The sequence below is a fragment of the Chaetodon auriga genome, chromosome 13 (assembly GCF_051107435.1).
Source record: "Chaetodon auriga isolate fChaAug3 chromosome 13, fChaAug3.hap1, whole genome shotgun sequence".
Taxonomy (NCBI): Eukaryota; Metazoa; Chordata; class Actinopteri; order Chaetodontiformes; family Chaetodontidae; genus Chaetodon; species Chaetodon auriga.
In genome coordinates this window covers 11750196-11776756 of record NC_135086.1, presented here as the reverse complement: position 1 = coordinate 11776756, position 26561 = coordinate 11750196, and the positions used below count along the sequence as shown (strand labels likewise).

General features: G+C 43.5%; 1 protein-coding gene across 11 annotated transcripts in view; it reads right to left on the bottom strand.

Annotated features, from left to right (window-relative positions):
- fmnl2a (formin-like 2a) overlaps positions 1-26561 on the bottom strand; it is a 50125-nt gene that overhangs the window by 2119 nt on the left and 21445 nt on the right. The window contains exons 4-29 of one of the 11 annotated variants that reach the window (XM_076746195.1): positions 21617-21693; positions 18343-18426; positions 16936-17091; positions 16030-16065; positions 15358-15402; positions 13500-13608; positions 13200-13276; positions 12173-12266; positions 10766-10840; positions 9418-9528; positions 8975-9124; positions 8390-8491; positions 7812-8133; positions 7420-7614; positions 6423-6443; positions 5383-5507; positions 5091-5293; positions 4662-4896; positions 4488-4556; positions 4324-4404; positions 4102-4231; positions 3833-3996; positions 3622-3723; positions 3345-3440; positions 2817-2940; positions 1703-1822 (exon numbers count right to left, since the gene is read on the bottom strand). In XM_076746195.1, coding sequence (XP_076602310.1) covers positions 1731-1822; positions 2817-2940; positions 3345-3440; positions 3622-3723; positions 3833-3996; positions 4102-4231; positions 4324-4404; positions 4488-4556; positions 4662-4896; positions 5091-5293; positions 5383-5507; positions 6423-6443; positions 7420-7614; positions 7812-8133; positions 8390-8491; positions 8975-9124; positions 9418-9528; positions 10766-10840; positions 12173-12266; positions 13200-13276; positions 13500-13608; positions 15358-15402; positions 16030-16065; positions 16936-17091; positions 18343-18426; positions 21617-21693 — 3075 coding nt within the window. In that variant the 3' untranslated portion in view covers positions 1703-1730. Of the gene's footprint in view, positions 1-79; positions 419-1702; positions 1823-2816; positions 2941-3344; positions 3441-3621; positions 3724-3832; positions 3997-4101; positions 4232-4323; positions 4405-4487; positions 4557-4661; positions 4897-5090; positions 5294-5382; positions 5508-6422; positions 6444-7419; positions 7615-7811; positions 8134-8389; positions 8492-8974; positions 9125-9417; positions 9529-10765; positions 10841-12172; positions 12267-13199; positions 13277-13499; positions 13609-15357; positions 15403-16029; positions 16066-16935; positions 17092-18342; positions 18427-21616; positions 21694-26561 lie in introns of those variants that run through there. The other 10 variants (XM_076746197.1, XM_076746190.1, XM_076746194.1 and 7 more) reach the window with 10 other exon arrangements.

Below are 26561 nucleotides of genomic sequence, written 5' to 3'. Positions count from 1 at the left end.
CTCAGAGTGCTGGCAGCCTGTCTTTCAAAGCAGCATGAGTTCTACACAGGAAAAAAAAAGCCTCGCAGGTCAGCTGTCTCTGGGTGTTACGACCGAGACAGGCCACACAGTTTTGACTTCCATGTATCGTGTCAAACAGATGCATCTTCCCCATAAAAAGGATGAATAAACTACTGAAAGGATTATTTTTTTTAATCAGATTTTACAGTCATGAAGGTTAAATAATGACGAAAACAGAGGCAGAGGTTGGTCAGTACTGAGTGGACTCTACATGAGAAGACAGCAAAACAGGAAGGGAGGTAAAAAAGAGATGCTTGCCAGGTTTGGGACACATCCACCACTACAGGGGTGCTACTGGAGGAGTTCCTTACCCTCGAGTAGACATTGGGAAATTTAGTAATATTATTCTTCTTTAGGGCTAGATGAAGAGAAGACAAAATGAAGGTTAAAAATGGAGGAGGAGGAGGCTGACCAGAGCATGTCAGCCCCGCATATTCATACTAGCTTTGCCAAGAGAGCACTGCAAAGCAAAGTAGCAGCAGGCTGCATGGAGAGAAAGGCCAGAGTAGGGTAAGGGCATGAGAGGGGACAGAGCTGGAGGATGTTAACTGGTTCAAATGGCAGGAAGGAGGATGGAGTGGAGGATCAAAGCTTCTGCAGCTTCTTTTTTTTTCTGTCTTATAAACCCAGTCTGCTTTGCGGAGTGGCTACCAGCAGGACGGAAGAAGAGCCCATTTCAATGTCCAGTACAGAGCAAATGTGAACTAAAATGAATAACTGTGGTTCCAGGACACAGCAGGATTGTTACGTTCAACAGCACCTTGACCAAAAACCAAGCAAAGGATGCATGCAGCCAGGGGAGCACTGATTACCAATGAGTAAAGCACCACAAAACATGCACGGAAATTCAGTGAAAACACCTGGTTGCATATTAGTAGCACACACAGAATGCAGCTGCAATGACAGACTGCAAATGATTATATGAAGACATCATGCAGAATATCAGTGAGCCTGCCAGACCACAGGAAGTCATCTGTCAGAGAGGTGAGCAAGCACAGCACATGCGCTAACCGGCAGAGCAGGGATGAAGCAATCTACGTGCAAGAAGATGCATCAGCAGCGGGGATGATATGTGATAATTAACACACATTAAAACATTGGTTGAAACACTCAGAAAAGCAAGTTATAATGCCACAGGCGCTTACACTATCATGACTTAAGTCATACCTGCCATGAAGATGGTGAGTGAAAACTACTCGATTCTTAAGTCAGTATTTGTTTTCCGTTTGTCACCACTAGATGGCAGCTCGCGGCTTAGCTTTCTGTTCCATTACTTGATGAGAAAAAGTGCACTCTTCACCAATTTTAATCTCCTGTCAGTACAGATAAGAGTATGACCTTGGGGGCGGTGTCCTCTGTGACATTATGGTTTGCCATGATTGATAAAATAATGATGACAAATGGGGGTGTCACACTTCATGCAGGTGGGCAGAGAAAACCCGTTACCCCCGACACCAAGTCATGCTCAGGGTGGGGAGAAAACACGTGAACACACACAAACACACGCGCTCGGACGTGCGTGTGCGTCTCAGGTCCGAGGTGTGACAGTCGAGTGGGGCGGTTAAAACGGGAGGGGTGTGACGAAGCATGCGAGGTGGGAGGAGAGGAAGACATGAAGAGGAGAACGTTTTGTTCCAGCGACCTTAGAGAGGAGAGACAGTTCTATAAGCTTAGTAATGGTACTCCTCATTGAGGGCGGGCTCGCAGAAGAACCGAGAGCCGCGCTTGGCTGTGCGGGCGGTAAAGGGCACTGTCTTCAGCACTGCATTGAGAACAACAAGGACAACAGCCAGGACAAGACAAGACAAACACAGTATAAGAAAAGCAGACTCCTACAGGGGTTTAGCACTGGTTAGCACTAAGCAAATACCCATCAACAGCATCAGGAGGGGAAAACGTCTTTAAAGAGTGTCAGAGTGAATCCTAGCAGCTGAAGCTTCTGAAGGGCCTGAAAAGCACTGTCATTACTCCAGGGGTCCTACTTTTACTGTAGACTCAATCTGAATTTCAGGTCTTTAACACATGAGGCACATTTACATTATTCCTGTGGCTAGTGGTGGAAAAAGTACAGAAGTTTTAACAACAAAATGTTATTAACAGTAGTCTTATATTACAACTTAATATATATTATTGTATTGTTAATGCAACGTAACTATAGAGGCCAAATATATGTGTGTTGTGGAGTGATAGTTCACTTAGTGACAGTTGAAATGTAGTGAAAAAGATCCATAAAGTAGCATAAAAAGGATGTATTATGATATAATATATAAGTACAAGTTCCTCCACATTGTATTTAAAATGTTAAATTCCACCACTGCCTGTGTTAAGTCTCATTGCCCTTCAAACAGAAGCAAACAGAAGATCTATTTGATCCCTTCAGATGAATTAATATTCTCGGAGCTAGTCACAGCCCGGCCCTGTCTACGTACAGATGGTGTTACAAAGCAATGACAAAGCAGATAAGATAAGCAATGATCACCAGACACATCTGAGCTGGATGTCGCTGGATTAGCTGAGCTGTCAGTGCATGTTTGCACTCATTAGGTTATTATACCTTTGGTTCTCAAACATCTGACAGCTGAATTTTGAAAGAGCCAAAGTCATTGTGTTAGTTGGTTTAGAATCCCTTTGTTAATGACTGAATATACAGCACCGGAGAGGACCTTCATGCAGAGCGCCCTGAATGTGTGTGTGTGTGTGTGTGTGTGTGTGTGTGTGTGGGGCCAGAGACTGCAACAAGGCCCAGGTGACGTTACCCGTGATGATGTCCTCAATCGCGCCGTCTTTGCCTTCATAGACGTGGCGGCTGTCTTTCACCTGTTTCCTCCTGAGCTCCTGGATCAGCTCTTGCTGCTGCCGCTTATTCTTATGAGACGGAGACTGAGGAGGGGACACACACACACACGGTGAGTCATCATTTAACTTCTATTAATAATCTTACTCTCAGTCATGAGTATAATCCACAAAGGATTCTCCCACCAGCACTGTGTGCATGTGAGAGCTAATTGGACCATTTAGGAAGTATAACCACTGATCCTGAGCCGATGTGATGTGGCTCAGCAGGGTGTCAGACTGCAGAGCCAGAGAGAACTACACCCGGCAGGCGGGCGGTCGTCGCAAAACTAATCCTGTGATCGGGAGTCTGGAGGGTGAAGCGGAAGGGGAGGAAGTGGAACCGGCTTACCTTCTGGTCGCTGTGATCCACTGTAGCCTCCTGCCCCAGAAAGCAGGGGGGAGAGTACAGAGAGGGAGGGGATGAGAGTCGGGAAAGGCGAGCGACTTACCTTCTGGTCTTCCTGCATCATGGCCTCCTGTTCCAGAAGTTTCTCCATCAGAATCTGCTCCTGTCTCTTCCTCTGCTCGTTGTCCTCCTCTGCTTGCTGAGATACATGTCATGTCATGTGCAGGCGGTTGCAAATTTAAAACTATGAGACTCAACAATAAGGTGACGATAACTCTAGTTCTGCTGCATCAATTTAGATGCTCTTTTTAGACGATCCATCATTATAGAAGTGCAACACTCTTTTGTGTGATTGAGTTCGAGGTAATTGTCCAACTCACCCTGTACGCCTTAACGAATCGCACAAACACAGGGAAGAAGACGGAGGGTGGCGTTGTTTTGGAGTTCTCCCCGAAGAACTTCACCGCCTCGTCAAAGGCATCCTTTAAAAGACAAAACGCTGAGATGACTTCATGTTGCAACCCTGTCAGCTTCAGCAGAGTCACAGAAAAAAAAACAGGCAAATTACACTGCGAGGTGTGCTCATGTCACCTGTGCGATCTTGGCGTCGTCCTGCAGCTTCTTCAGCTTGCTCTCATTGTGTGCGATGAAGTCTTTGAGCATGGTATTGTGGCCGTGCATGCTGTACTCTCTTTTGGTCAGCTCCATGCCTCTGTTCAGCTCCTTAACATCCAGCAGGACGTTCTCTAGCGACACTGTGAACACGAGCAGCAGTGTGAGTGACTGCGAACCCCGCGCTGAATGATAAAAAGTCGAACGAGAACGCGCAGCACCATGCACATCTGATCTGTGCGACTCACCTGCTGCAGCTTTCTCCACATAATGCAGCTCGTTGTAGAAGACGGAAACTTGCGTGTATTTCTCCTTTACCACATTGGCTATGTAGTGTAACAGCGTTAACTTACGGTCTGTTGACTTGGTATCAAGTAGCTGGAAAGAAATTCAAAAAGGAAATTCAAAACTCCAGAAAACATTCAGAACAAAACCGTGGAAGGCTTTGAAGGCAGAAAGAGGAAACTTGCCAAGTCTAAACTCTGCAGCTTGAATCCGTACACTGCTCCTCTTTTGCTGCTGTTCATGTAGTTTCCGAGTGCCAAGATAATCTGACAACAAGAAAGAACGTGAGAAAGGAAACCATGCATTCATTTAAAATCATGTTCAATGGAGATGCAAATGATTCAAATACCTCCAGGATTTTCTTTAGCTTCTGTGATGACTTGATGGACACAGATGCTGCGATGACGGCGTGAAGTTGCTAACAGACAGGACGACATGAGAAGGTCTTTAGTGAGCATAGTCACTCTCTGTGGCCGTAGTATCACATATAATGTCCCACACAAAAAGACATCCTGCTTCTCACCGGCGTGAGCATCTGCACGCTCTCACAGAAGTTTCCGATGAACGCCATGATGGTCATCTTCTGCATGAGCCGCTCGATCTTACTGAACTGCATCATGAAGCGGTCCTCGTCCGTCAGGCTCTCCAGTGGCTTGCGCTCCTTCTCAAACTGCCGCAGGATTTTGATCTCATTCTCTGTGGGCTGGAAGCGCATCAGACACTCCACAAAGTCCACCGGCAGAGTTCGTAGGTCAAAGCTGAGAGACGGGAAGGGTAGAGTAAAAGACACAGAACATTTGATTACATATACTTACTGTCTTCAAACAACATGATGTGAAAACAAAGGACATCAAAACATAGAATACTACGCTCAAAACGATCCTGTGTCTCATTCAACATGTAAGAACACCAGAGGGATTTGGGTCTTTTGTTGTATTTTGAAGGGGCTTACATCTGAATGGCCTTGCAGATCTCCTCAGGAGTCTTGCCCACTTTCCTCAGTGTGATGGCCAGGTTCTTAGCTCTGTTGGAGTCCAGTAGCGTCACCTTGTTGGGCCCCTTCTGGATGACCTTCTGCTTGCTCATGGTGAGGTCGATTGCCGGGCCCTGGGCCTTCGTCTTAAACATCTCCTCAAACTCATCCACGTTCAGGTCCTTAAAGGTGGCAACAACCAACATGTTCATGTTCCGTTATCGTAGAAATGAGGCCAGAAATAGACCTGAAACAGAGAGACAACTCCTACCTCGAGTATCCTCTCATCATCGATCTCATTGAAGACAGTCCCGTTGATCTGGTTTGGTTTCAGGGCGACCCAGTTGAAGACAGGCATGCGGAACTTAGTCTTGATGGGTTTCTTGATCTTAACAGCTACACGGGATACAGAAGAGTTAGCACAGCACCCTCATCTGCTATCAGAGTACACACACACACACACACATACACACACACACACACGTACATTCACACACGTGCAGGTCAAAGGGTAGACAGGTATCTGGGATCGATGACACACAAGGATGTGACTCTAAATACATACAATCCTACTTCATGTTGATGACAATATTGATTTGGAAACCAAAAGGACACCTGGAGATACTTCAAGCAGAGTGATGCCTGTTAGCTTCTGGCACGATGGTAAAGCCAAAGGGAATGCCCTGGCTGGCCCGCTGACAAACTATTTACCTGACAGATTATGGCTATTTGTGGCCACATGAGCTGATTGACTGAGGCGGTGACACAAAGATAAGGCTGTCAAAGGAAACAGCGTTCCAGCTCTGCTTTGTGCCTGTCACGTCCTATCCTCTGCCTGCTGCAGCAGGTCATTGTGTCTCAGCATGCAACCAACACTTTGAGATGTGGCGGTACTTCATTCATACAAAAACACACATACACACACAATAACAAAACTACAGCAAAGTGTGAAGGTAAACCATGCAGAATTTTGAAATTTGGTATTTTCTTTGTTGTTTAAAATCAAATCTTACTCTGAGGAAAAAAAACTGAATGATAGAAACAACACATAAAGTCATCATTTTGGAAAATGTGGTTTTATATATTTGTCAAGCTCACATTTGTTAGAAGTGGCAAAAAGAAAACGGAAAATTTGTTTGAAAAAACATAAGACAATTATGAATTATTTTGAAGAAGCTTCAAGTTACATAAATGGGAGGTGTTCCTGAATTTCTACTGGGAGTCTGACACTGAAAATACCATTTTCAAAACATGTGATAAAGGAAGGGAACAGTGCAGGACAAAACACCAAACAAGACAAGCAGAACCTACAGAAAAGTTTGATGGGTCCCTCTGGTTGGCAGAAAAAGAAACAATCCAAAGACAAATCATTAAGAAATTGGCAAGAGTTAGTGAGAAAGCTTACACATGCACATCCCAAACACACCTGGTAGAGTAAAGAATCTCAAGATACAGGAAGTGTTTAGTTTGAATTAACAGCGCAAAGCAGTAACTTCAATAGGGCAAACAGAACCGGATCAAAATGAGGCTTTGAAATAAAACATCACCACTTATTCTTATGAAATCAAAAGGTTTTAGAAATAAACGCATGCTTTCTAATGCAAGCCTGCTCCAAACAAAGGCCTGTTGCTTTGTGCAGTTGAAATAAATAAGGGCACCCTCATCTACATACAGTGCAAAACAGGATGATCTGCTTACAGAAAAGTCTAATTCACTGAGTCACGAGCACCCCGCCTTATCAGTACTCATCTGCACAGGAGCTTGCCTGACAGTAAGTTTGATAGGTTAGATTTGGAAACCTTAGTTCAAACTGTCTTTAAACATATATAAATTGCATAATTTAACAAGATATATAGTTTAGTCCACTGAAAATTAATAGGTTTGTTGTTACATTAGATTATAAGATTCCATCTATCCATACTATACTGTTCTGGTGCACCAAACAATGAACTCTTGAATGCAAGTAGTGGCAAACAACAAATACAGATTTAGATTTATCTTAATTGAGCAACAAGCCATAGCCAATCAATGGCAACTGTATGCATGCAACAGTTTCACAGTAAAAGTCTTCCAGCAGCAGTTCTTGCCTAAAGTATACTTTCATCACATTCCAGCCAGTTTAAGGCTTTTACTATGAAGCAGCTGCAGGAAGTGTTAAGGTGGCGTTAATGTTTGAAGTTTGTAAGGTAGTTGGAATACAGCTGGATTTCCTCATAGCTTGACAGTCTTAAAACTGTTTATTGTGGAAATCAATACTGTGAGGTCCTTATACATGTAGAAAAAGAACTTTCCCATTAAATGACCTTACCTGCTAACCCAGAGTTCATGATGACAGTGGGCGTCCCACAGCCGGGCAGTGGGGGCGCTGCAGGAGGAGGAGGAGGAGGCAGATGTGCTGAGATCTCCGAGGCCGGCCCTGGGGGAGGAGGCGGGGGTGGAGGAGGAGGCGGTGGTGGTGGGGGAGCAGCTGCTGCAGGGATGGCCGATGATGGTCCATTTGACACTGGGAGAGGGGAAACACGGTAAATGAAAATGGAAGCGCTGGCAAGTGTTGCACAATTTGTACATTTCTAATCCCGACGTTTAGAAAGTCTCGCTATTGGAGGGTAAAGTTTCACTTTAAAATGATCTAAATTAACTACTGAAAAATGTGTGATTAACAGTTTATATGCTAATAAACTGGACTAATATTAAACTTACACGTGCCGTTCACTGGCAGTGGAGGGGGTGGAGGAGGCGGTGGTGGAGGAGTGGGCGTTCCCGCTACAACTCCCACATGGTTTGGACCGACAACTGCACCGTTTCCTCCAATCACAGCACCTGGCAAGCCCTCCACACCACAGGGAGGTGAGGGCAGGATAGAGATGTCTCCGTCTCCCTTCTTGTGGATCTTGATGGTGCCTTGTTTCTCCAGTTCGTGGATCTTCTTCTCCAGGTTACTCTGTCGCTGGATGGCCTCGTCTTTCTCCTTCAACATCTGCCGCAGCGAGTGTACCTGCGAGTTAGTGTCTTTGTAGACTTCCTGTGTGGGAGAGGGACAAGGACAGATTGGTAAAAAACTTGAGGAACCGTGGAGCTCATCGGGAGCTTTGCTGGCAGAAAAAATAACCCAATGTACTAATTTAAAACCAATTTACTGGAAAATGATGATACAATGTAAATATGCCATGTGTGGATGCATAAGATGCATAAATATTGCCTTTCTATTTGTACTGTAGTTGGTAATATGAGTTCTTATATGACACATTAAAAGGTGAATGTCAGAGCTGGAATCTGACCCTGATTGATTCAAGGTCCTTGTTCCTTTGCATCAGCTGCTTCTCCAGCTCCACGATCTTGGACATGGCCTCGTTCTCCATGTCCTGCAGCTTCTCCGTCATCTGTAAGAGCAACAGCCAGGTGGAAAAGGGTCACACGTTGACATGAACTCATTGCAATGACAACATCCAACTCAATATGTCAACAAAGAGATCCAGCGGGGTGCTGATGTGGAACAATTAATGTTCTTATTTGTCTGGATTAAAACTAATCGTGAGGCCTTAAAAGTTATTAAAGCTGCGAGTGTGTGTGTGTGTGTGTGTGTGTGTGTGTGTGTCCATATATAATATGCTCTCACAGTCATTTTACGGTGGCTGACAGTTAAGAGCATGAGATCATAGTAAATCCCACTCTGAGATGGTTCTGTGTGATAATAAGCAACTGTGACAGAGCTTCAAACAGACTGCCATGCACCCTATCAAGTCTCTGTACCATCACCATCCGAACATGCTGGACATTAACCCGCAGCGACAGAAGAGCAATGAGACCGCGGAGTCACTTTTGTGCATTTTCAGAGAGATAAATCAACCATGAATCATACTCACATGTGACATGTTCTCCTCCAGCTCCTCCACACGCTCCAGGGCAGCGTTTTTGGTCTCTGCATCCTCCAGAAGGGCTCCCACATCAAACACATTATCCAGGTAGGCCTGGATCTGGACCTGCAGCTTATCGCTCTCTGTATGCTTTAGTTTCTGGATAACATACACACATAAAGAAGGAGATATTGCGATGATAAGAACAAGGTAGCTAGGGAAATATCTTCTGTTTCAAGCTGACATCTCCTCCTCCGAGGCCAGCATTGATCTCACCTACGTAGCGGGGCAGGACATGAGGATTTACTAAACTGACCTGTTTTTTTCTGAGGGAAAAGCCTTTATTGACTGCTTCTCTGTCTCAAGGGTGCCATAGTGACAACCTATGCTCTGGACTGAGCTGACTAATAAGATTCTGTCCATTTGTCCTGCACCATTATGTCTCAACTCACGTCTAAGTAGTCGTCCAGACACAGTTTGGTGAAGTCGAACTGCAAATGAACTCTGAAGTTCATGTCCTCCACAGAGTGCACGACTATATTGATGAACTGCATACAGGCCACCTGGGGAATAAAAAACAGGACAAATAGAGTTAGTAAAGGAGGATTTGTTAATAAAAATAACATGGCCATGAGATCCAAATGAACGAAGATAAAAATGTGTTAATTGACTCTATTTACACAGCAGCTGTTACTTCTGTGAAATGGCTTAATGCACATTATCACATCTATTTCCTTTTCATTTGACGTCCACTGAAACTGTGTGTCTAAATCCTCATTATTGTGCCTGCTTTGCGGGTAGATCCAGTTTATCTGGCAGATTAAAAAAGGATCTGAAAAAAAACAAATGAACAAAATCAACCACTTCAACTGCAGCGGCTGACTTATGGGAGCCTGCATAAACAGATCGGGGGGGGGCGGGGTGGTCTCCACACAGTGTGTATTGTACACACACACACTTCTTCTCATCCTGACACTGCCTTAATGAACTTCCGATAAGAAGCTCAGTTGTCTTGGTGCGACATGGCAGCTTTGACAGAGTCTGTTTGCTTTAGTCACATGAAAGCCTACCGAGGGACTGCTGGCGGACTTGTGACAGAAGTCCTATTGAAGGACTATTCAAACACAGCATCTGTTGGTTTTCACTCACTCGCACACACACATACAGTACTTGCCTCACATCTACTAAAGTCACTAAGATGGACACACACTGAATAAAATCATGTCTAAATTGGCACTTTCTTCACAGTGTCTTTTATTCTTATCTGCCAGGGTAATTAGCACCACTCGGCCTGGAAATGACAGACTTGGCAAGGGTTCCTCGCTGCGGGCCACTCATCCTCCATGCACTGCACCACACATCTGTAGTTTGTGCCGTGATGAGAAAAATTAGAGGGCTCGCGCAGAGACTGATAGCCCTGTGAGTGTGTATCGAACTGGAAGCAAAAATGTTATCTTTCTTGGGTTGTTTCTGACTTTGGACAAACATATGAGGACACCTGCAGCAGTGTTCAAAGTATACAAAATCTCCTTCTGAGCGGCTGACACTGTGATTCAAGCTTTTATTTCATCACATCTGGACATGTGCAGCTCCCTGTGCACCTGTCTAACCCAGAGATTACATTTAGTCCTAATCGCCGCCTCTAAACATCTGACGGTGATAATGAAGAAACAGCATTCGTTCACGGCTTCTTCGGCTCAAAAACCTCCATAAGCCATGTGCGGCTTGTCGGGCAATGTAGGATTTTTGAGGGATTCCAGTGCAATCAATAAGCCATTAGGAGTGTGCGCGTGAACATACCATGAAGTCGATGTTGTTGTCCTCGTTCTTGAAATACTCCATTAGCCTCTCAAACCGCTGCGTCTCCATACACACCTGCGAAACAAACCACATCTCACTTATTGTATTTATCGGAGTCTAGACATAGAAAGCAACCTCCAGAGATTGATGCAGAGGTGAAAGCACAGACTCATAATTCACAAAAACCATGAAATATGCTGCCTAAGAAGAGAACTTTTCTGATTTAAGCTTTAATTTCTGTGCTGCCCTTGCACAGCGACAGAAGAAATAAATGTTCTCTCAAAGTGAAGATGCATGACGTAAGCTGCTAAATACATCACAGATTGCCATAACCTCAGAGACTCTGAGCTGATTTCAGAGGAATAACCATTCTCATTCTTCAATTTTTCTATAAAGCCGTCTGATTATGTACACTGTTTAATATGGCTTGTGGTACAACTTTGACCACATATACTGGAATCTTTTGTCCTGCCAATGAAGCACATTTGAACTAGAATTTGGGAGACAGAAAGGCACTGAGAGAAAGAGATGCTCTGCAGTTCAGACGGTTCATCTGGAGGGCAATGAGTGAGATGGAGCATGATAAAGAATTGAGAAGGAAGGGAGGGCGAAAGAGGAGGGGCGTCTGCATCCAAAAACCTCTGAATAATGTTTTCAAGTCTCAGCCTGCAGCCCCTCCATCAAACCTGGGATGTCAAAGTCACTTATCAGACTAGATCTGATGACATTACATTTGAGAGTGTTGCTTTTTCACTGAAGGGGGGAACATAAACAAAATCTGCAAAAAAAAAAAAAGATACAGAAATGTGTCCTCAAATGCTTCCAGCCACCTACTCTATTATGACACTAACCTTCATCTCATTAGACGAGCTACATTTTCTCAAAGCCTTATATTCTCCCACTAATGCCACTGAGAGCAACACTCAATATTTCATTCAGGGGTGTAAATATTGCATTAACTGCAGTCAGCCCATTTTTGCGGGCTGTATGCTACAAAATGGAGCGGCTGTTAGCGCCCACTCCATCATAAACCTCCCACTCTTTTCTCCAGCAGCCAGAATACATCATCCCGACAGGCAAGGGTCAGGCAAGGCTGTCTGGTACATCTTTCTCTCTGCTATTCTGAGCTTTGATGTGTCTGCCAAATCCTGTTGACACACACGTAACAGTTTTCACTGGATGTCGAACGAGTCCTCCTGTGTAATGCAGCTAAACCGCTGTCTTTAATCTGTGGACAAAGGAATTCCTAGATGCTATCCTCTGTGCAGGAATGAGAAATCTGCTGGTCTCACGCCTGCCTGGGGAGCATTCCTCCAGGGCTGAGTCACTGTTTTAAACGGCACAGGCGAAATGTAATGACATATTCGTCTCCTCAGACCTCACTTCCTCTCTACGTGCAGCTTGTACCTCCTTAAAGTTGTCGAACGCAGAGAGAATAATTTCGTGGCCTCCTCTCACGAGACAAACTGCCGCCAGGAGCTCCAGGACCAGGGCTTTGGTTCTGCAAAACAAGGAGAAAATAAACGCAGGAATGGTTAGTAAATGACAAGCGCCAGCGCTGCGGCAAACCTGTACTTAAACATGGAGCAAACAAAGTGGAAAACAGTGTAATTTAACATCCTGCCAGTGCTGAAACCTCTGTGTGGAGTGGATCGATTACAGCATTTATTACAATTAATATCTTTTTAAGTAACACAACTTTGTGAAAATGCATTACGTTGACATATTGAGGACGTGAGGTCTGCCTTAAATAACTCATTGAAAATATGTTATGTCACAACCTGAGAGGAAAAAAAACAAAAAGGTTCCACATTTTCATCTGATCCACTGGATTAAAAGGCAGGTATCAAAAATGAATGCTTCAGGCCTAATCCGTATGTGTGTGTGCGTGTGTGTGTGTGTGTGTGTGCACACGCTTGTGTGCATGCGTCCACTCTCCAGTTCATCCATGCAGGATTTCTCTGTCTGTTTGAGATGATATGTGACAGGTGATGTGAAGTAGTTTCACATCCACTTTTGAGGAAATCCACCAGCCTCAAGGCATGAAGTGAACACACACACACACACACACACACACACACACACACACACAGAGGAGAGTCCTTCTGCTGGCTGTTTCAGTAAGCAGCTGCCACTGCAGCCAAGTGTGCGGCAGTGCCTTGACCCCGCTGTCGGGATGAATGTGCCCCTGAGCCACAAAGACACTCACTCTGGACCAGACGGTGCAGGTGCACTGAGGCTAATGATGGACTCTGAATGTTCCATTATGGATTTGGGTCTTTGTTGGTAAAATATCTGGATGTTTTCAGCTCCAAATGTAACAAATCTCTTATGATATTTCTGTATGAGCAAAGAGCTATTTAAAAACACTCAGGTATTCATGTAAAAAAAACACATAATGCTTTAATCTTTTCAACATTTTGGTTTAACTTACCTTGGATTTTTATTGTTGAGACTTAGTGCAATTTCATTCACAGCATGTGGGTGTGACATGACCATGTTGAAGCCATACTGGAAGACGAAAAACAAACAAGAGGGAATAAGACGGAGACAAATAAGCTAATTAACAGAGAAGAGGAGCCACAGAATAAGCAAGACGTGCATTCCTCTGCATAATAAATGAAACATGGAGAACCAGCAGTGGAACAAATTGGCTTCAGTGAGATAAGTGAGCTGTCTTCCGGAGGGACACGCAGTCTGTGTGGACGCCCTGTGGGGAGTGCAGAGGGCTGACCTGGTAGTTCATGATAGCACGCAGGCACATGATGCAGACATGGACGTCTTCTTTCTTGCAGACCAGTCTGGAGTTTTTCAGAGTTCTCCGACTCGGCAGTGTGTTGCAACTAAAACAAATGACAGAAACAACAATTCAGCGATAAAGCGATGTAGATGAGTGTGTGAGCATCTGAACATAAACACAAGTGCACTGGATAAATAAGAAAGCATTTGCCAAAGAGCCTCCATCACACACCACCTCCTCCACACAGGGAGGCTATTAAACTGCCACGCCACCTTACATTAACACGCACAAAAGACCACATAATCTACAGCCTCGCCATGGGCCACAGGATGCCCTCTTTCAATTGTTTTATTTTATGTCCTTCACAAAGATATCACTTACAGCTAACACAATAGAAGCCAGTCATTTGCATGCAGCCCAGTGATTGTGCAGCTTTATGTGGACAAAAACAAGGCCTCTCCTCCTGGTGCAGCTCTCACGATAAAACGAGAAATGCTGGAGCAGCTGTATTACTGAATAATATGCAGAGCCAGTCAGAGCAAAACGGTTTATTTTCAGACTTTTGTCACGAGGTTCAATTACCAGCCGGAGTTCTGGAGAAAAATGTGTCTCCGGGCTACTGATAGACACGCCGATTCGCGTCAGCTCGCATGTCTAAAGGTGTGACTGCTCTCTGAGTCACAGCGTGGTGTGTTTGTCTAAAAAAAGGCGAGATGGATTTAGGACAAATATGGTTAAGAACTATTCTTTAATTATGAAAGTTCAAATGGAAATAAGCTTGAAAACAAATGTGCCTCTGAGTGCTTTGAATCTGAGTATCCTACACATGTTCAGCAGAACGTGGTTCAAAACTAGCTGACATAAAAGCAGCAGATTCATGAGACAGTTGCCGACAGAACTCCACCATCCGCTTCACGTAGCAGCAAAAGTAATCTTAAAGTAGTTCTTCTGGTCTCTTTTCCTCTCCTGATTAATCAACACCCAAACGGAGGAGTGGCATAAAAAGAAGGAAATGAGCAACAATATTTCTTAAGACGCACTAATGATAAATGATTACCTAACACCAGCAAAATGTAATACCTCGATCTGCTCTGACTTGTCTGAAATGACTCAACCAAACTGTACATAGCACATCAAACACAACACAGTTGATCCAAAGAGCTTTACAGAAAAGAACAAATGACTGAACCAGGAAAATAAATCCAATCAAACAGAGAACAAGCAAAAATATACAGATACAGTTTAAAGTTGCACCTCGAAAGCCTAAATAGAGTGTGAGTGTTCAGGTGGCTAATGAGTAACCACAACGGTTAGCTCTGCATCTAAGAGCAGACACAGGCTTTCCAGGGATCGCAGGTCTGACACTGCAGCATGGGAAAGAGGCTCCCAAATATAAGCAGGAAATCTGTGGAGGGAAGCGAATAACACAGTAATATGGTTCTCATTTCCGATCAGCTCTCCAGAGAAGCAATAAAATGATTATTCTAAAAAAATATGAAGACATGGATGACGTTCTCCAAGTCAGAGATAAACAGAATTTTCCTGCTTTATTTGTTTGTCACATTTCAGAGCCAAATTGAATACGACTCCAAGCAGGCGAGATATCCGAAACTGAAGGAAGAGGAGAAGTGAGAGGTGCTGTTGAAGTTTGGTGCCATCCAGGATTTAACAGATGATAAGACATGAATACAAAAAAACGAATAATAATCATGCCCATTTTCTCAAAAGGGCACGACCACAGTAAACAGAGCATGTTCTACATAACACCACAGAACATCGACCACTACAACGATAACTACAGGCTTTAAAACACGTCTAACGCAGCTACTTATTTCTAGCTCGTCACACATACCGTCGCATCTGAGAGCACTTGGGACAGCTCAGTGTGCTCGGTGTCCTTTAAGGTGGCAGAATGTGGAAGACACACGCAAATTTTAATTTGACTCTTAGTGATCTTACGTTATTCCAATTCAAAACTAATCTAAAGCGAAATAAACACAGTAAAGGGACAAAGATTCTGTATGATGGACACTTAAGAATTTGAAAACTGCCGACAGCAGATGAGAGCAAATGCTTCATAATTGATGTGACGTCTCACAGATAATGCATCCAAAATACAAAGACTTTTATAGGCAACCTAATCTATCATTAGTGGTTGTAGCCTAGTAAAAGCCTTTGCTTTTACAGAGCTTTTGTAGAAACTAGGCTAGCTTTTGCAAAGAATGGCATTTAGGGAGCCACACAAGCAGCACACAGGCACAGAGGCAAGAACAATGAGTGCAGAAAAACCTATTTGCTCCGAGGAAAAGGAGAATTCAGACTGAAGCGCAGGAGGGGAGGCTGGCAGTACAAATAATTCACATCCCCGACACAGACAGCGGGACAAATAAACTGGGCAGCGCTAGCAGGGAGGTATAATGTACAATGAGGCAGGGGGATTGTGTGTGTGTGCGTCTTGGGAGGGAGGAGGGATGCAGGGTTAAGGCTGCTGAAAGCTCACTGTGAGCCTGCAGAGTGAACCTGCCTGCTGTGGAAGACTGGCAGACAGAAGAGCAGATGACTATGGAGGAACACCAGGACAGAACAGAAGAGACAGTTAGCCTCAGTGAAGACACTCTGACCTGTTACACACACTGTACATGCTCGAGAGGGACGACATGAGGGGACATCTGGAAGGTTGGATATTAGAAAATGTAACGTGCAGAAGAAACTGCTGCAAACACAGGACATTTCCACCAAAACCTTCCAATGAAATTATTGTTATATAGGAGAGAAAAAGGGTGAAAACACGTCCATTCTGTCTATGCTACACTGACTTATTCCACGTGTATTATCTTTAGTGCTTAGCATGAAAACTAAGGGCAAACATCAATGGAATGACAGGGAGGATTAAAGAAATAATGCACAACTGAATGGGATTTGTGCTTATATTAGCATGGGCTTATGAGTTAACTGCTGTGAAATCCTCTGTGTGCAGGATTTGGAGTTAAAATGGTCTGTTTGGTGTTCATAAAAACAAAACATAAAAAAAAAAAGATTTGGTCCATAAAACAGAGCTTTGCCTTCTGCTGCATCATCTGTCACATGAAAGATTGCTGTCAATCGTGCGTCATAATCATAAACAACATCAGCCTGAGTGTGACAATCTAGACAAATGGTAGCTTGCCGCTTGCTGCAGAAGTGTGTCTTAAGCCATTTAAAGTCTTACAGACCTCATGACCACATAAAAGGGCTACAGCGGCATCATGTGAAATGTGTGACTTCTCAAAATAATCACAATACAACCACATTGCTCTGGCTTAAAATAAGACAACAAGGGGGAAAAAAACAAACCCTGAAAGTCGAAGTTAGCTGGCGAAAGTTAGAAATGACACCAACCACATGGTGAATGGTGAATCTTGTTAACCATCAATGATTGCGTGCATCGTACCGTAACGTGGAATGTCGCCCAGCGCGTGTGATGCCATTCCCAGTGATGGGGGATGGCAGGGTGCTTCCTCCATGTAGGTCTTCTATAGAGCGGCTCCAGGGCTTAGACTTGTCCATCAAAGCCTCTGGGTTGTTCTCCACACAGTCTCCATCAAACCTGTCGCACCATGAAAACAAGACATAAAATAAGAAACCATAACAGTGTAAAACCCATAATGCTCTTTTGTTTAACATTTTCAAGAATCAATAAATGATAATGTGGTTACTGAAGGTACGGCTGAGGCGGAACATTTTACAGCTGAAAACTGTTTGAAAATGACAGAAACAGTAAAATATTTTACACCAAAGCAAGCTAACACTTGGATAATATTGTGCTAGCAAAAGGCCTTTCCTTGCCACTCATCAAAGTACTTGACCATCAAGCTAACCAGCCTCGTTAAACTAGCCTAGCTAAACTAGCCTAGCTAAGACAACTTTACATTACATTAATTTAGGTGACAAATTAGCGACATGCAATACATCATGTGGATGCAACCGAAAATTGAAAGAATCACACAAATAAATCAAACTTCATCAAATAAACTAATTCTGAATGATAAGAGGACATGAGATAATAACATGCTACGCTAACCAGCAACCAACACTGCTATAACCAACCATGGCTAAAGCCTCATCAGTTAGCAGGCTAGTACACACACACTTGTATATATTACTGTACATCAGCAGCTCAACATAATCAAATATAAATATAAAAATACAGATATATCTGTACTAGGTCCCGTATACTGTATCACCTATATTGGTCAGGAACTGGTCTTAATGATCGCTGGCAGAAGTGAAAATGTGCTCAACTCCAGTGCTAAAGCTAAAATTTGAGGTTTTAGTTTAGACATAATAGGTAAGCGAAAGCTCTCGTGTTTTGTTGTACTTGGCAGACACCTTGGAAAGAGCTGGTAGTTACAGCATACCTGTCATGATCTATTCCAGTTTTTAGTCCGGCCATTTCCATGACTTTTAAATGCTGCTGCAGCGGTACTGAGGGTAAACACACTTTTACGGCTAACCATTCATAATGTGGACAGACCATAATAACATATGGTGAAGTGGGGGAGTGAATTAAAAATTTAACTGCGTGGCTCTTTGGCCCTGAACAGGGACCTTGTGACTGACTAATAATCACACCGTCAATCTATGAATAGAAGCTTATGGTTGGTAGAAAACACAGTGCCAATGTGTCAGCAATGGGCCCCGAGTGACTCAGTGTTTCTGACAAGCAGGCAGCAGCCGCAGTGGTGCTGGTGCTGTGTGGAGATGCATCAGCGGCGCTGCAGAATGGCAGCATTGTTTGCTTGTCACTTCTGCATATAGACTATGGCGATATAGAGAGAAAGAGCTGGTAGTGACTTACGTGACGGCATACTGTGCAAAAGAAAGATACTCCACCAGCACGTCCAGACCTTTGTTCTCCTCATTTAAGAACTCCCTGACCCACCTGAAGAGAGACGGAAACAAGTTAGACTCAAGAAAAAGTTTAGTAGCAGACAAACTCTTGTAAAAGCGTTCGGTCAGTTCCTGGATAGAGATTTTGGCACACTCTCAAATATACTTGACGAGCAGATCCAGAACCAGCTTTTATGGCATTGAACAGAAACTCCTCTCCTTTTAGATAACCACAGACAATTCATTTTCAGAGACCAGACAAAAGCAGTGACTTGAAGAAATGAGTAGTACCACGCACCGGGAAAAAAAATTAAACATGCTTTGAAAGAGAAAGTTGAAGATTTTGATTCAATTTGGAATTACTTTGCTTTCCATCTGGAAAGAAACCATACTCTGTCTTAATAACTAAGTCACTAAATGCTTCATATTTAATGGGTAGTACTCAATGCATTTGGAGGGGAAGGTTTGGGTTTTTTCTCCCTCTGGTCTATCCACTTATTCTAATAATAATGAAAACCTACATTAAGATATTTTACTCTTATTTGTATAGTATATAATGTGTCACTTCCTCTACGCAGGCTGTGACCACACCTGACCTTGGCATACAGATATTTCAGATTATTCACCCTCTTTCCCTCAGCTTCTCCCTCACTTTGCTGAGAAGAATTGTAATGACCCATTTGAAAAGCTTCAAAGCTTCCTGGCTCAGGGGAGCAAACATGCACGTGTTTGCAAAAGCAGTGGCATCCACACACATACAGAATCTCATTACTGATTCTGCCTGTTTTCTCTATCTCTGTTTCCCCACAACACACACACACACACACACACACACACACACACACACACACACACACACACACACACACACACACACACAGAGAGTTTCTAGCTCTGGTAGAGACAAGCCCCCAGAATGATCAAAAGCCCATTCTCACCTTCCTTACAGGCACTGAAGTGGGCCACCCATTCAGCACTCGGCGGGCTTTCATTTTTTATTCTGCACAGAAAAGCCGAGCTTTTCGCAGGAAAGCTCCACTACCTTTGGCATGCACTGTTCTCCCTCCATATTTATAAGCAGTGCTAGCTGAATCACAGAGCATCTTTATTTAATGGCATCCTATGAAGGTGCCCGCGTCTTTTTTATTGGAGCTCCGACTGCTTCGACAGACCCGATCGCTAAGTGATTAGAGAAATTTGCAGGGCATAAACATAATGACACGCAGGCAGGCTGTTGAGTGGTACCGTGCTGATGAAGATGTGAGGCTTAACTGCTTTAAAAATCAACTAGCTGCTTCTTTATTAGCTCCCCTGTGGTGTAACTACATGGGGGCCAGCGAGGCTAAGAGAGCGCCCAGTAAAGCGGTGCCTGGCGGGGCTGGTCGTGTTTTAAAAGGGCTTGGAGGTGTGGCCTTTTTGGGCCACATGGTAGTCATTACCCCAGGACACTAACTAACAATCCTCCCATTCACCACATGTTGTTGACCACTGAGCAACATGTGAGGAGCAGGCAGGGAGGCAGGGGGCCGGCGTTACCATCAGCAGCGCTTGTACAGGGACAATCTGCCTATTATACACAGCCTCCATGATGGATTTATTTCTCTGTTTCACCTCTGAAAAGACGCAGTAAGCATTCACCGTCTGAGCGGGTGACATCCTGCTCCCTCGCCAACCCCCTCCTGTACTATCTCAATCCCCCCCCCCACATCCCCCTGCCATTATGGTAATGCTTCATTGTCTAATCTAGATTAGGTAGATTATTTATGTAATCTAGTTTACCAACATGAGGTCTCTCAAAAGAGTTAATCCATGTAAACAGTGCCTTGACTGACTTGCCAGGCGGACGTCGTGTCTGGCTGTGGTCGGAGTTTATTTTGGTTTGAGGAGCGGAATATGATCAGTGTGTAATCAGTGTGTAGGAGTGTGAGAGACGTGTTGTCAGAAACACGACATGATTTGTGTGAGAGTCGGTGAAAAAGACGGATTGAAGTAAAGCAATACGTGTGTGGGAGGGAGGAAAAAGAGAAAAGCAGAGGGATTAAGAGATGTAGTTTAGATAACCTTTGCGTGCATGAGTGTGTGTGTGTGTGTGTGTGTGTGTGCGTGTTTGAGATCCTGTGACTGTTGTGTAACCAGTGCGTCTCTGTGTCTTTGCTGTCACAACAGTCTGTGGTCAGCGGATGCTCTCATGGCTGCCTCTTCCTGTCCTTGACGGTGTCTCCATGTCTCCTGTGACCGCCCACCTTCAACATCCCTCCCAGCTGCTAGCCCTCATCCTCACTTCTACCAAAGAACCCGGGGGCTCCGTTTATGAACCTCCTATACAGTGTTAGATGCTCATTTGCGCACACAGAATTCAATTTATTAATATTTTCATGTCTTTGAGGATCAGTTCCTATATTACAGACACACAAATGTCAGAAGAAATGACCAACAAATGATCCAGAAGAAGCGCACTTCCATTTTTATTTAGAAAACAAGGTAATTATCTATTTCAGACTGAAATGATGTTTTTAAAAGAAATCCAGTTCCACTCCCCGAGATCTGTTCTGTCTGCAGTTCTTTATCTGACCATCACATATTCATTTAGATGTTATCTTGATGAATGAGGGGCCTGGATCCTACAGATCCCACAATGCATTAGGCCTCATTAACAATGCCGAGCAATCCATCACAGTCTTTATCTATCAGGGTTTCTCATCACAGAGACAGGCCCCATGACCTAGAGAGAGACAAAACACTGAGACATTGTGTGACGCTCATTGAGATATTGATCTTTCCTTGAGGCTTGACTGTACAACACTGAATCAATATCAGCTGCAGCAGGTTGAGGCTTGTTATGCTGGAGTACCTGGCATTACACATGAATACTTCAGTGTTCGTATCTGTTGTGAAATCACGATCTCTTAGGCAACCTCTACAATAGTACCTCTTGAGGAGGGCACACCGAAACACTGATGCATCAAGCTGTGCGGCTCAACCACTGAAAGAAAATGTGTTTTCCTTCCGGAGGCTGCTCATGTGTCAGCCATCCCAAACAATCAATCGATTCATCTTTTCTCCATCGCCTCATGGTTTTCTGTGTAATATTAGCACCCGAGATGAATGGGGGATGGTGGTGGGGGTTAGCGTCAACGTCTCCGAGTGTGTGGAATGTCAGACTTTTCTCCCTTGAATCTAATATAACCAGGTCCTGGACATTCAACACTACGCAAGCTTCACTCAGCCCTGCAGTGACTCACCCTATATGATTGGTCCTTAACGAAATTTCCAGTTCTCTCAGGACTTGGGTGGACTCCTGAACTCTCCGTCTGAATTTCTGAGGAAGGAAAGAAGGGGGGAGTTAATACTTCACCATACCACTAGAACTGTAAATCATCAAGTGGTAGCGTAGGGATGTTTTGGCTGGAGGAAACTTTTTCTGACAGAAAGGTCAGAGAAACAGACATCGACACAAACCGCAGTGACATTTAAATGTGAAAGCGGGCAAACCTCGTGCGCTGATTACAAAAGAAAAAAATCAAAGTTGGGATTGAGCTGTTCTAATAAGATTTTCTAAGTGGGTCTTTTACTTGCCAGTAACCATTCAACAGGCTAAAAGAGATGGTGAGCTGACTCATTGGAAACTGTGAATATGGAACAGCTCCCATTATCTTGTTTGCTCACATTGGCTCTTTATATAGCAGTAATCCCTCCTGGTAGCACCGTGATAAAATCAAGCAACCTAATTGGTTACCTCTCAAGCCCTGCAAGGACATCCCGCAGCCACACAAACACACAGGTACACACACACAAATACACACACACACACACACACACACACACATTCTTGGTCCTGTTACTGTGGCTACAGCTATAACAGAGAAGTGTGTGCAGGCATGAGCAGCCAGTGAATGAGGTGGAAAACAGAAGGGAGAACGTGAGCGGGTTCCTCTTTGATTTCATCCTCTGACGGGAGCTGATCTGCAAAAACCAAAGACAAAAAGGCCCTTCAGGCCGTTACACAACCGCAGCAACAAAACAAGCAACGTGAATGACCAGTGGTGTTCAAACAACGGGACGGGGAAATCCCTGATGAGAGGGAGTGAAGCTGTTGCATCACAGGAGACAGTAAAAATTCAACCTTTAATATCTTGTGAGGGTAAAAATACCACAATAAGTCAAAAGGAAAAAAAAGCACCATTTCCAAATTTAGTTGCTGTCAAGTTAACTGTCAAAAAGGAAAAAAACCCAAAAATCAACTTCTTTACAGTTTTAGACACAGAGAATTACGTAACTTCTGGAAAAGTTATCAATAAGAAGGATTTCTAAGTTTCAAACTTTCTACAGCAGAACACAAAGAGCTTTGTGATTTTGTTAAGGGTTTTTTTCTGTAGTTTTTTTCTAGTTATGGAAAACTATAACAATAACACAAAGCCTTAACATTCTTCCTTTCCCATAATATGAATATATTCATAAAGAAGAGTTTTTTAATATTAAAAATGTTTAACATGTTCTTTCTTCAGTGTAAGATGTAATGTATAATCAATAAAAAATGGAAATTTCAAATAATTGCATCTAGAGCTGATATGATCAGCTAATAAATCAATTAGGTGATAAACTGAAAATTAATCTACAACTATTTTAATAACTTATGAATCATTAACGTAATTCTTCAGGGACAAATTATGTAAATTTAATATGTTCGAGGTTTGGACTGTTGGTCGGACAAAACAAGACACCTTTAAGACGTCATCTTGGACTCTTGGACGGACAAACGAGTCTTGGAAATAATTAATAATAATAATTAATACAATAGTATAAAAGGGATTTTTGACTTTTGTTAAAGGGTTTTCTGCACTTCTTCTCTACTAAAATACAGGAAGAGGAGAGAAGAGGAGAGGAGAGGAGAGGAGAGGAGAGGAAGAGGAGAGGAGAGGAGAGGAGAGGACAGGAGAGGAGAGGAGAGGAGAGGAAGAGGAGAGGAGAGAAGAGGAGAGGAGGAGGAGAGGAGAGGAGGAGAAGAGAAGAGGAGAGGAGAGGTATCCACCCAGAGTTGCAGGGCCTGGTCACTTTCCATGATGTGTTTGTATCAGGGAGGAAACAGAGCTCAGCCCTGTGTTAACCTATTATTAACATCCACACAGAGGAGAGCTGTTCCCATAGCTGGGGTCTCTCTCTCTCTAGTCTTTGGGCTTGGGCGGTGTGTGTTTGGCACATGAGGAGATGAGAAACAGAGTGTTTTTATTAGGGAGGAGCCCTTTGTGTGTTTGTGTGGAAAGCAGAGCATATTTCGGGGTACTGCGCAGGCTCCCAGAGGCACCCCCTCCTCCCCCTCCTCCTCCTCCTTCTCCCACCAAACGCCCTACACTCCACACTTTAAGTACTACCAGCTGCAACACAGAGTGAGCAGGAAGAGAGAGGAGCCGACAGCGGGGGGAGAGGGTGAAGACGACACGAGGGGAAAGGAGACGAAGAGGAGGAGACAGGGAGGGAGCAGTGAGAGGGGAAAGTAAAGGCAAAGAGACAGCACTGAGAGTGTGGAGGCAGGAAAAAAAAAGAGAGGTTTTGGGGAGTGTGAGCTCAGGAGGGGTCATCCTGGAAACAAATCAATGGCTGATACATTCTTGGGGACTAGTTGGACTGGAGCTCTTCCTCCTTGGCTGCCTATTGGCTGGGAGCTGCCCAGAGGAATGCATCGGAGCCTGCCTATGGAAAGCAGAGGCAACGACCTCCAGCTCTCTCACAGCGGCACAAAGTGGCAATTGTTTTGAGTTTGGAGAAAAGGGGGATGGAGCAGGAATGTAGAAAGAAGCCCATAACTCTTTCTTTTCCTCTCGTGCTTCTTTTTTGTCTCTCTCTCTCGTCCTCTGCCCATCTCTTTCTCTCCCTCTAACCTCTCTCCATTATTGTGCCTTCCCTCCCTCTCCCTTGCCCTTCTCACTTTACTCTCTCATGTAGTTCCTGTTTCCTTGGGAAAGGCAGAGGCAGCAAGTCAACACATTTTCTAAAACCCCACGTGTCTCAGGCCCATGAGACTAAACATTAAAAACAAGATGATAAATAAACAAAGACATGCTTGGGCATCTTTATCAAAAGGTGCCTCATCTAGAGCGGTTTAATATAGACCCAACAACCAGTTAATCATGCAGCCACAGATGAGTTTAATCAAAATAAAGTGAGGGAGGAAGTGGCTTAGATAAGCTCTGGTAGACAAACAACAAACTTTAGGAAATGTTGTCTGTCTGAGATCCTTCAGCCATGACCGTGTTGAATGTTTACACCCAGAGAGCTTCAAACATGGTCACCACCTCTGAGTTTGATGTTTTGGAAAATACACGAATTTACAGCTTAGCGTGAAAAAAATCCACCTTCAGTATTAGCAAAGAAAACTTGTTGTTTTTACATGTTTTTGTATGGATATAACATGTTAAGTACTGAATTTTGGAGATGCCAGGAGGATTTTATCACCTTTGAAGAAATCAAAGCTAGCTGTTTCCCTCTGTTTCCAGTCCTTATGCTAAGCTACGCTAACAGCCTCCTTGCTGTAGTAAGCACATGTCAAATCATGACTGATCCTTCCATTTACACACATCCAAACACTCCCAACACTATACCAAGTGCACCCACCTTAAATCTCCTATAGGGCAGCTGGAGGTTAAGAGCCTTGCTCAAAAGCACTTCAGCAGCAGCTGAAGAAGCAGGGAAGACAGCCAGTACTAGAGATTCAAACCAGTTGTCAACAAGCCTGCATCTCCAACCTTGAGACTATCGCTGCCCTGGCCCAAACTGCCAAGCTTTAACCTCTGCAGTATTTTGTCTGCTTTAACCTGCGTCAGCCTCCTCTTGCTTCCTGGTGTTATCAGACCTCCTATGTGTGCAGTCTCTCAGGCATTAACACGAAGCATCAGAACCATAGGAGTTGTAACCGAGTCCGGAGGTGTCCATCCGTTTCATCTGATATACCACTATCTAGTTCAATCATTTATCCACTACTTTTTAGCCATTAGTCTTAGCTCACTGTACAAACTGCCTCTTTTAGCTAACCATGTCAGCTGTTAGCTGTTTGAACTGTTTCTTCTTAGCTATTTGAACAATTTATCCATTACTTTTAGCTTCTTCCTGCTTCTTTTAGCTAGGCTATTTCAACTGTTTTCCATAGCTATTTCAACCTTTTACCAATTTTAGCTAATTATACCAACTGCTACTTTTAGCTAACTATTTAGCTTCTTCAACTACCTATCCATTACTTTTCCCAATTTAGCCATCCATTACTTTTAGCTAACTGTACATAATGCTACTTTTAGCTATTTTAACTGTTTATCTCTAACTAATCAAACCTTTAATCCCTTATTTTTAGCTATATATTTAAATAATTTAAACATACTTTTCAACCATGTATCCATTATTTTTAGCTAACTATAACAACTGTTAGTTTTAGCTATTAGCTATAAGTATTTCAACTGTTTATCCTTTACTTTTAGCGAACTGTTTAATCTTAGCTGATGTTCAACTGTTTATCTAAATTATTTATCTGTACTTTCAGCTATTTTAACCATTTATCTAATACTTTTATCTATAGGTTTCAACAAAAATAGCTAACGTTTGGTATTACAATTTATCCATTACTTTTAGCTAACGATTCAAATTTTCGACTTGCTTGCCAACTATACACTCATACTGCAACACATGGTGTCCAGGTTTTAATTAGTCAAGCTACTCCAAAATCTTTCCACGCACCTCCAGCCAAACAGCAAAATTCCTGACTGAGGTAACACCATTTAGGAATCACCGTCCTGCACAACAACATCAGGCCTGAACTGTATCACACACACATACTGTATGACATTTTTTTGCCCTTTTAATTAAGTCAAGCAGGAGAAATGTAATTCCTCCACTCGCTGTGTGTGTGTGCTGTGATTTATAGGAATTCATGTGTCTATATGTGTCTCTATGTTTGCTACAGTAATTACAGCTCTGTTCATGCTGCTGTCACTGCCTTATTGTGATGTAAAATTTTAACTCCAGTCAGTGGAAATTTAATTATTCAGCGATTTGTTGTTATTCTGGCAGAGTCTGTTGGTTAATTTGTTTATCACAGAGAATGGTCTCCCAGCACCCACCCCCCTCTCCTCGGCTCTCTCACCCAGGCCAAAAAGACTTAATTTTGGCGAAGCATGAGAGCTGGCTGATACTTTGCTTAACGCC